This window comes from Salminus brasiliensis, chromosome 1, assembly GCF_030463535.1.
Source record: "Salminus brasiliensis chromosome 1, fSalBra1.hap2, whole genome shotgun sequence".
NCBI lineage: Eukaryota > Metazoa > Chordata > Actinopteri > Characiformes > Bryconidae > Salminus > Salminus brasiliensis.
This window is the reverse complement of record NC_132878.1, coordinates 24,058,974-24,070,341: the sequence shown is the minus strand read 5'-3', so window position 1 is coordinate 24,070,341 and position 11,368 is coordinate 24,058,974. Positions and strand designations below refer to the sequence as shown.

The window sequence follows — 11,368 nt, the reverse complement described above, 5'->3', positions numbered from 1 at the left end:
AATTATTAAAACAGTGCACAGTAATGAATTAAGTCATGTTTTAACACAACAGAAACATAGAAACAGAAATCTCGTCTGTTTTGCATTCAGGACTTTATATATCAAAATTGGTCTCTGATCAGTTTCTCCTCTTCAGGACAAACACGTCTTCTATGTCAAGCAGGTGAGTACACCAATTAATGATCATTAACTTCTGAGGAAAGCGTATAGAATACAGCTTCAGAATACAGCTACAATCTGCAGAGTCTCTACTGTTAGTAATATCAGCTCTCAGTGCTTCATACTGACACAGCGACAGTGGTTTGATCAAAGAAGCAGTTATTGATCATATATCATACAGTATGACAGCATGCAGGAGACCCTCACACTGGTGTATTCTCTTCTACAGTGGGGCAGAGAATGGACAGAAGAGGAGAGAATGAAAATGGAGAAATCTGCTGTGATGACCGGTGAATAACTATAATCAAATACATTTAACTTAGTACAAACAAGGACGATTAAACCTGTTCAGTTCTAATATGATTTGAACAAGATTCTCTGTTTGTATTTTGATGGAAAAGATGAGTTATTCATATTTATAGAGTGCAGAGTTAAGGGTGACATGGTGGCACATCATGGTAGTTAGTGTGGGGTTTTGGGTTCAACCCTGCTCCAGTCACTGACCTGAGGTTGTGGCTTCAAGCCCTGCTCCACTCACTGTCTGTTAGGAGCGTTTCCTCCCACCTCCCAAAAATACACATGCTAATTTGCACCTTGTTATGAATGTGTGAGTATATGATTCTGGGTAGGCTCTGAAGCAGGGGCGGATCTAGAAAAATATTTTATTGGGTGGCGAGAGGGGGGGCAGGAACATGGAACACATGGAACATGTATATTTACTGAATTTAATCACAGTTTGATGAGAAATAGTATGTAGACACTATAAAAGCCATTTATAAATTCATACAGACAAACTTAATCTCATACAATCAATGTCTTGAATTTGAGGTTTCCAGTGAGGTTTCCATATTAGGAATAAGTGACCATAACAATGTGATCTCACTTAATAGGAGATAGAGGTATGGTAACACTACTGTAGGTGGGCATTACCAAAGTAAAGGCATTAAGGTAAGACACAGGTGATAAGTGGTAGATGTGTGAGAGGGAAAGTAAACAGTTTTTGACTGTGGCAGAATGGCAGTGTTGCAGGCAGCATTTGTATAAGAAGAAACTGTCCAAGAAAAAACGTACCCAGATGATCTATACTAAGGTGAGCATAAATACACTATGGAAATAAAGAGTTCATGGCACTCAAACAAGGTCCTGGACATCGCGTTTAATGTTTACTGAGAACACACATTCTCCCTATTTTTCCCTCAGTAGCTTGAACAGACTTATACTGTATACAGATTTATACTGTATATATAAAAGAAAATATATCTCTCACCTCTCTCTTTGGTGAAAAAATATGTATGCTACCTTTCCTCATTTCTATAAGATTTAAAGTGACCTTTACAATGTTTACTGGAGACCGATGTCCAGGGAGGCCTGGAGAGGATTTAAAAGGTTAGATCCTGTCAGATACTGTCTTGCTTAAGCAAGTAAATCACTAAACTGTGCTAAAATTCAGTCCTCCAGTTTAAAATGGAGGTCTATTAGTTCAGCTTTTTCTGCTGGTCTGTGTTGTGGTTGCCCACCCTGATCACCAGCATTCACAGTGCTGCTTTGAGGGTGCAGATGGTGTCAGGTGATGAGGGTGGTGTTTGGTATATGTAAAGGAGAATGTTGTGTTTAGGCATCCCACTAGGCCATGGTATTTCATACAGTTAGTTAGAAAATCTATTTTCGGACACCTTTATTTGTTTGTAGTGCTCATCTTGTATTAAAGCTAAGATAAATGTCCTTAAATCTTTAATCTCAGGTTGCAGTGCAAATGGCAGAAAATGGACTTTACAGAAAACAGAAATAAAAACAGAAATTCTAAATGTGCATGTGTTAAAACCTTCTCTAGAATAAATATAGTAACACTCCACCTTCTGTGTGACTGACATTAAACCAAAGTACATGTGAAATCAATGTGATGTTTAATGGATCTATTAAATGCTTTTGTTTCTCACAGAGCTCTCAGGACAGGCTAAACTTCTTATAAACAAAGAAATCCTTGTAGAGGGGAACAGTGCACAACTGATGAAAAAAGAAGAGAAAGAAAAACATCTGATAATAAATGCAGAGACTCTTCAGATGAAGGACAAGATGCTGGAAGAAAAGGGCACTTTTCTTAGTGAGGACAAAGAAAAACTGAAACAAATGACCGAAGAGACACACATACAGCTTAAGCAGGAAGACCCACAGCTGAAGAAAATGCTGCTGAGAGAGAAAAAAACTCTACTGGAGAACACAGAGAAAGAGGTGGAGACCAGTAAAAATCAGCTGGAGATACTGAGAGAGGAACTGCAGGAGAAGAGCAGTGAACTACATGCGATTATGATCCTTCTGGCACAAAAGAAAACTGAACTGAGAGAAAAAGACAAACAGCTTGAAGAGAAGGAGAGACTTCTAAGAAAGAGAGACACACGTCTAATGGAAAGAGACAATCAGCTGCAGGATCCAGACCCAGTAGTTCCACTCAGGAGAAGAAACAGCAAGCAGTTGATGCTTCCTAAAAGTAAGAAACTAGTAAGAAACTGTTTTCACAAAACACAAAAAATAAAATAAACAAGCACACACACACATCTATTCACTTTTTGTGGCATTAGAGAACCAAAGGACTTGTCTGCTGTGGAAGCGTTGCCTCTGAGCCACGCAGTCATGCTGCTAAAGGGGTTTTTCCTGTATTCAGCACCTTGGACAGCAGAGCAAAGTAGGGAGGACTTGATGTCCCTGGAACATGCCACAGTCCCCCTCTTAGAGTCCTCCCAAGGGAGGCAGATGACACAGCCCAGAGTGAGTGTACATGCATGTGTTGGTGTTGAGTACTTAGAAGAGGGACAAAAACCATCAAGGACACAAGCGTTAGAGTGCTAGGCTTTTAGTAGCTACTGTAAAAGAGCATGATCTATAATGAAAGTAAAGTGCCTCTCTGTTAAGTAGAACGGGAGCTTTTTTATGGCCCTCTTACTGGACAGGGCTTTGCACTCTGAGGCGGGAGGAGATGAAGGAGACGTTATTAACAAACCACCTGTAGTAGCCGGCCAACCCCAGAAGGCCGCACGCTTGGGCTTGTGCCATTGCAGGATGGCAGCAGTTTTCTATTGTTGGGACCACAGTACGCCAGTACGCACAGTACCAATGCGATACCCCAGGGAATGTGCTTCCTGCTGAGTCCAAGGTGACATTTTTGGGGATTGGAAGTAAATCTTGTCCCTCTGCAGGTTAACACCTTCTACAAGTGTGGGACATCTTCTCCACATGTCTCTGAGTGGACAATGCTGTACAGGTAGATCGCAGGGTATATCATCTAGGGCTGGGGCAGTACATCCAAACACATCGGGAATTAAACAGTGGGCTGAGGTGATATTGCAATCTTGCAGAAAGCCTTTTTTCTGCTCCCTCCCTCACTCTGCCTCGAGCTCCACTACTGTACTCTGCTTTGTTGGCAACTCACGTTCACACACACAGCTCACAAATGAAGAGGTTGTATAGAAAAACAACAATCTGGTTTATTCAATCACTTATTGTTAAACTCCATGCAACTACTGCAGTTTCATATTGGTTGAGTGCCACCAAGTTTGTCTCGCAATTTGCCGGCCTGGGTTTAAATTACAGCTTTGAGTGTTGGGTTAGCGGTTAGTTTGGTGCGTGACCCACCAAACCAATTCGGACAACACTGCTTTTACCAGTGTCATGCTTACTAAAAAAGTGCGAAATGGTGCAGTATTACTGAGGCAGTTGCAAAAGGTATGCTTCCTGTCTCAACAGTGGAGCAGGGTGGCTTTAAAAGTATATAAATTGCCCTGTTGTGTGTGTGTGTGTGTATATATATATATATATATATATATATATATATATACACAAATCTTTGTGGACTGTCCTTCTGATGAATGCATTCAGTTACTTCAAGTTGCACCCATTGCTGGCACAGATGTACAAATGCGCACACACACAGCTTGTCTAGTCCCTGTTGAGAAGGAAGGCAATGAGAAGATCAGGCACAAGGCCTATGGTTAGATCCCATGTTCAGCAGCGGACCCTATCGCCACCTAGGTTGTGGGGACCTGGTAAACATCACCATAAACACAGGAGACTTCTATGGTTTCTTCACATTTTATGAGCCATGGTGTAGCCAAGGGCTTCATCAGTGTAATGGATCCAACATAATCCTCTTCACTAATCTTACATTCCCTGAACTCTCTGGATTCGCTTCTTTTATATCAGCAACACTCCCAACCCAATGTAGGCCAACATTTTCAGGTTGTTGGGGCTTTTAAAATGTCTTTCTGGCAAAGTATAGCTTACACATTTTTTTGCATAGGACCAAAAGTAAAGATATTTACATGTATTTTAATCTGACGTTTTTTTTATTCCTTCAATATGTAATGTTTATTTTTTTCTGAGTAATTCATTTAGTATGTATTTAGCTTAGCAGCTTGAGTAGAAAGTTAAAGCCAAATACTTGTAATTGATTTGGTAATGAAAAGTAGAAATGAATTGAAAACATTCAATAGAAATTATCACTCTTTTTAAAGCTTTTTTTTACATTTTCAATTCATAGGAGGTTGATAAAATGATCAAAAAAATGTTGTTCATACTCATGCGGTTATTTTCATTGGCGCCCATACTGTTGTTTGAATACAACAATCACAAAGGCATTTTAATTTTGTGGATACCTTCAACAAACACCCCAAATAAAAAAATAAATCATAATGATATTTTCAGGAAATGATTGGTCTGTGCTCAACCATCTACATGTTTGCTGTCTGATTCTGTTATAGATATAATGTTAGATTTCTGTAATATACAGTAGAATATTTGTATAGCTTTCTGTTCCTCCTTCTTTCCCAGGTAGTACGGAGGAGGTGTCATACACAGGGGACTTTGCATGTTTGTATGTTTTTCCCAGACAAAGTCTAGTCTTCTGTACACATGACCGACAAGCTTCTTCAGAGTCCATTCTTCAGACTGTACATGAGAAAGGTGAGTAACAGTGATGCTGTTTTTCTTCTTTTTCTGAGCAATGACCTTGTTAACGCAGTGCTTGAGTGGTATGATGCAGCTTCCTTTTTTTCACAGTTGATATAACAGTGTTTACTGGAATAATATTTATTTTTATATAATATTTTGTGTATGTCTATAACTGTCACTCATCTTTTCTTTGGTCTTAATTTGTATTGATTTACTTCTGATTTACAGTCTGATTAATGTTACATGAATTAAGGGGCCTTCATTTTGAACTGTTTAATGCTTCACAGATGGAGGCCAGTTTTAAGAATACAATACTTTTGTTAAACAGCTTAAAGCTGAATATTTGCCCTTTAATCTGATATTAGTTGCTTCATTTCAAATCCTAGGGTGGTGTACAAACAACATTATGTCTAAGAATTATATCCAAAAATAAATGGAGATGGCTGTATGGGCAGTGCACCAATATGCATGAAGTCCAAACCAGTGTGGGTACAAAATAACCCTTTCCTGCACTATAAAGTACTACATTATTATTCTTCCACTCATTAACATAGTGTAACACCGTACAGTAGCCAACAAAAGGTCTACAAAAGGTTTTTCACTATAATTCTTTATCATGGTTCTATAAAGAACCATTGCCTTTAATTAGGAACCCTTGAGGACCCTTTTAATGAGTTGTTTTTTAAAAAAAAATTTAACACTGAAATACTTCAGTGAGTGAATAGAAATATACAAAAAAATACCAAACCCAGTAGTGTTTGTTAATTGTACTGAATGGTTAAAATGTGGCACACACAAGAGCAAAATCAACAGAAGGGAGAACAGTACAGTACAGTATTCACCTGCACATTTGTGTTGAGCACTGTTGTTCAAAGTAATACATGTTTGTTTGTTCATATTTTTCTTCTCAGAGAATGAGATTTCTGGTGACTCAACACCACCATACGCTGACACAACAGATGTGAGTGAGCTGTTGACAGTTGTTGACAGATTTACTACAGTAAGCTAATAACCGAAGATATTACAGAATAGCAAATCCAAAACGGAGAAATAACGGCAATAACAATTGGATCAAGCTGAACTAAAGTTTAAGTACAACTGTCTAAGCACCACAGCATCTTTCTCACCCTGTCTAAACAGCTCTGTTCAACCAGAGCGACCGGTTTGAGTGCTTGTTCCTTTAAATGAGAATGAGCCACTGTTCATCCCAGCTGCCACCCTCCAGCCTTGCAAACCAAATTCTCAAAAAACCATAAGCATCTTAAGAATCTTACACCGTTAGCTTTTTATTATTTTTGCAGTTTAGCTATTGGCACAGTGTGAGATTTACATAATGCTTTTCACGTTTTCTCTTAGTAAAAGTCAGAGCTACTCAATCCGTAACCATGACCTAGAGCTTTAAAAGTGAGCAGTAAACTTTACAGACGCAAAACAACCATGCCGATTATACTAACTGAGCTGCATCAGAGGGATTTTACGAATTTCTATTTGCTAGTCTTTCTGGTCTTGAAGTCTACGTGTACAGTTCAACATACAGCACAGCAAGTGGTTGAAATACATTAGTGATTTCAATGCTGCAGCTTTACAATACTCAGTTGGCTGTGAGGTCAGGTCTCTTCTCATTTTAGCAGCGATCCCCGGCAGTGATATACACTGTAAATTGTGCCTGATTGCCCGATTTCCTGATTGAGTTAAAGTAACAAATACTCTAAAACATCTACATCTATTCTCTCATTTTACACCCAAGTGCTGATAAGATGATATTCAATAAGTGAAATTATAAATACAGTATAAACTTTTGGACAAAAGTATTGGGACCCTCGCAGATCCTGTCATTCATGAAAGGCAGGGGAGAAGCCAACCGCCTGGTCAACCGGGCGGCAGGGAGGAAGAATGGACAAATGAAACGTCAGCATCTTAAAGCAGCAGGATAGGTGTGTAAGTAGAGGACTTTTAAGGAAAGGTGGAGGAAGGACTGGGCAATATGATGATATTTTATTGTCTCATATCAATGATATAGTGAGTGCTTAATAAACACTGATCAACTGCACATAGCACTAAGTCTGGCTCGAATGAGAATTACAGACACCTTAAAAACAAAGTGGGTCGAGCTACTTAGACCGGGGGTGGTATAATCCTAATGAGAATGAGAGTTTTATTCTAATGAGAGTTTTATTTCAGACATGTTTAGAATGTACGTTTGTAGGCAAGTGCTGAAAAAGTGAGTTTTTTATCATATGTCCACTTTAAAACTGTGGTATTTAGACCATATAATAAAATAAACTACAGACAGAGCCTTGTTGGTATTGTGCCATCACTACACTAATGATAAGAAAATACCGTACATGTGAAACATGTTTATACCAAAAACATTACTATACATTATTAGACATGTATATAAAATATAGCTATAGGTCAAGATGAGTGTGGAATAATGCTCTGTTTTGTCCTCACCTGTTGTTCTCCACTGTAGCTGCTCTCAGCACATACTAACATATTCACTCCTGAAGAGGCTAAAGTCAGTCTAGGGGATGGTACCCTTACCTTCTACAGGTAATATGTCAGCTTAATGCAGTGTTTACTCAACCAGCAAGTTTCAACCTAGACCAGATTTCAAACCAGTTCACAAAGGCTTTTTATTCTATTCCAGTTACCAACACTTGGAAGCTGTAAAAGAGGAAAAAAGCTTTGCCTGGCTGGTGTTTCCTGGTCTAGATTGAGAGCCACTGTGTTAAACAATGAGGGCAAGCAGCTGAGTATATTGAGACATTATATTTGACCTTGCTTTGCAGGTTTCAGTGTCCGCATGCTGGTCTGTTTCAATGCAAATTCACCAGCCTTGTGTTTGAGATGGAGGGGAGAGGGGAGGTGCTGTACAGAATACTCTCCTGGGATACTCATCTCTTGAATAGTTTAGGCCAGATGCAGCCCGCAGGACCTCTATATGATATAAACTGCAAAGGGTCAATCAGTCACCTGCACCTCCTACACTGTGAGATACTTTCAGGTAAGTTTATCCTTAAGCATTAATACAATTAATACAATACAAAAACTTTTTCTTAATACTTAAAGTACTTCAATGCTACTTCCTCCTGGCCCTTGTGGGCCTCATTCAGGAGGAATATATTTGGACACTATTTTAATATGATTCAATATATATGAATAACAGAGTTGGCTCCTTTGAGATGGATAGAAAGCATAAATGAAGTGCAGAGAAACTTGTAATAAAGAGAAAAGCAAAAATGAACTACTTTAACACTTTTTCACTCTACTTTTTTAACAACTGATGCTAAAAGCTGACAGCGATGGGGACATTGGTAAAGACAGAGGAGAGACATAATGCACTGAAACTATATTAGGCCATGGGCATTTTTTACTTTTTGGTTTGAATACTTTTGTCTATTTTTCCCTGAATTGTCTATTTTCCCCTGTTTTATCGTTTTGAATTAATAGCACTAAGGTTGACTGGCATGTGATCCATGGGGTGGCTACCAGATAATGCAGAGTAAAGGAGAGCAGACAGGAAACAGGTCAGCTGGGTGCATAGACTAGTTATACAATGGCAAATTGTATAATTTATACTTTTATTAGGTTGCAGTATATATTCATGTCAAATGCATTTACAGTAAACCTCAACTAACATTAACCAGAGGTCTATACCAGTGCTAAACAGGCTACTCCCTCACTGCTGACTCACCTGACACATTATTTTCTGTGGGTGAGGGCCTGTGGGTAATTTCTTTAAAAAAATGCTCCCCAACTTGAACAGGTGTTCTGTTGAGTTGTGCTATGCATCGAAATGTCATAGCTAGCGATTGTGCACAAACCCACAATTTTACATTTTTTTTTCTCATGTGCTTCATACAGTCTGATCTTACTGTTAATAAATAAAAAAGTGTATAAATTGCGAATTATTACAAATTATTATTTAAAAAAAACATTCAGGGTCAATCATCCAGGACAGCCCCATAAGCCACTGATACAACCTTTATTAAGTTAAGTGAGAATATTAGCTACACACTTTGCCAACATCATTTATGTGTCATTAGAAACATGTTTGTTTCTATACGTATACAGTAGTATATTTGATGTCTACTTAGTAGTATAATTCCCTTGTAGTACAGTTAAATGGTTCCATTGTAGTACAGTTAAGTAGACCTAACACAATTAAAGTTGTGCTTGTGTACTATTTCTGTTCAGTTAAAATATAATACGTACAAAAATTGTAGCATTTTAGCACTCTTTAAGTGCATTAATCATTAGTGTGGCAACTAGTACATTTTAGTGCACTGTAGCATAATGTAGATTAGTATATTCGAGTCTATTTTTTTCACTAGGGGTAGTGACTGTTTGTTCACATTTTACAGAGAAGAATCAGGCCCAGCAGGCTGTGGCACATTTCACAGATGGTAATGTAGAGATCATCTCACCGCTTAGAGTGACGACGACACATGTGATCATACGCATCCAAGGTCTCTCTCTCTTTGGTCTCATAAGAAATCTATTCCAAGCTAATCCCATCAGTGCTCAAGTATTACTCTTCCATAAAAACTTGTCTGGCAGACAAAGGAGGAGAAAAGTACACATCCATTTGTTGCCGAGGAATGTGCCAGTTGAAGAGGTAACCTGCATCTTCAAATGACCATTTTAAGCAACATAAATATGGCAATATACGTTTCACACCTTTCAGCTGCCTTTTTTGTTACGCTGACATAAAACACTGTAACGCACAGAAAGTCCAATTTCTCTACTCTGAAAGTCCAAATTACATGTGCACTATACTGACTACTCAGCTCTGAGTTTTTCTTTGAGTATACGTTTGGCAAAACTGTATAACTTGTTGTAATGAATTTCCTGTCCTTCAAGGTGATGAAGAAACATCCACACAGCAAATACATTGACACCAGCTCTAAATGTCAATTGACCCCTGGGAGAAAATACAAGCCTTCCTGTGACCCTTATGTATCCCAGCCAAAGGTAAATTACAGTCCTCCATTTCCCTCACCACAAAAGCTTGTTATTACACAACATCCATTTGTGAGGAAAAATAGTTGATATATTTCAGAAATAGTTTGATGTCTGGGTTAAAACTCTATTCATGTGTTTTTCCACTAGGTGGAGCAATTTGAATGTGACTATGGACCCAACTATCATCCCACATTTGAAGTGTTCATAGACTTAGAGGCTGAGGATGCTACAATAGGGCTGTTGGATGAAAATGAACAGGTGGTGTGGGAGCCTCGGCTTGTTTTTCTTACAGGTATGTAAATGTTCTTACATTTTGTACACTCTTACTTTTTTGAATAAACAAACATTAAATGCCAATTTCTTATCTTTTCACATGTGATAATTTTACAGAGGGAACCACACTCCAAACAGATGCAGCACGTAAGACTTTCTGATTGTAAAATTATATTAATAGAATTTGGAAAAGTGATACTGGCACATAGAAACACTTCCTCCTCTTATGTGTTTTTACATTAAATCCACAATGGATTTGCTTAAGTAACAGGTTAAACTCATTTATCATGTGTCGTTTATCTGTATTTCAGGAGCTATATTTGTGGATGAACACAGAGAAACACTCATTCAGAGAGTTTCCTCTATAATGGAGATACTAGACGGTTTACGAAGCCATGAAATGATTAGCAAGGAAATGTACGATAAGATCAAAGCTGCAAAACCATGTCAGGAACAAATGAGGCTCTTGTACGACAATCTCCACTCAGGAGGACAGGCTGTGAAAGTGCAATTTTATGACATCCTCAAGAAGAAACTGCCTTACTTAGTGAAAGAACTGGAGGCTGGACCCAGTCACGCTTAGAGGACCTACTGTTGTATCTCAAGAATCTCCTGTCATTTCACTTTTCAGTTCATTTCTGTAATGAATTTCTGTAATTTCTGTAATGTACCCCGTCTGTGTATGAAGAAATTTATTACAAGTAAGGTACATTAACTGCTGTTGTAAATCACTATATGCCAGCTATTTTATGCTTCTTCAGTGGAGCCTCAAAAGTCCAACAGATTTTTTTTAGAATGTATTTGATATTTGTATTAAACTGGAAGTTTTGGAATTAAACCTTCATATTGTTCATATTAGTACAGGTTTTAAGACAGTTTGCTCAAATTTCAAGAAAACCCTTATCAAGAAAAAAAAAACTCACAAAGTTAAAATGAGAAAAATGAAAGAATTGTGATCATTCTAATCCACTTACATGCTCACCATTTACATACACTACATACAAAAATGTAATATTAAAGAAATGTG

The 11,368-nt window shown here is 38.1% G+C and overlaps 1 protein-coding gene across 1 annotated transcript; it reads left to right on the top strand.

Annotated features, from left to right (window-relative positions):
- Positions 1-11,156, top strand: LOC140551602 (NACHT, LRR and PYD domains-containing protein 1-like). The gene is made up of 12 exons (XM_072675092.1): positions 1-163; positions 389-449; positions 2,099-2,644; positions 4,981-5,112; positions 6,012-6,061; positions 7,574-7,653; positions 7,893-8,107; positions 9,468-9,721; positions 9,967-10,077; positions 10,216-10,360; positions 10,459-10,488; positions 10,653-11,156. Exons 2-12 carry the CDS (start codon positions 419-421, stop codon positions 10,922-10,924), a joined length of 1,866 nt encoding a protein of 621 aa, XP_072531193.1. The 5' UTR covers positions 1-163; positions 389-418; the 3' UTR covers positions 10,925-11,156.
- Positions 11,157-11,368: the final 212 nt, after the last annotated feature.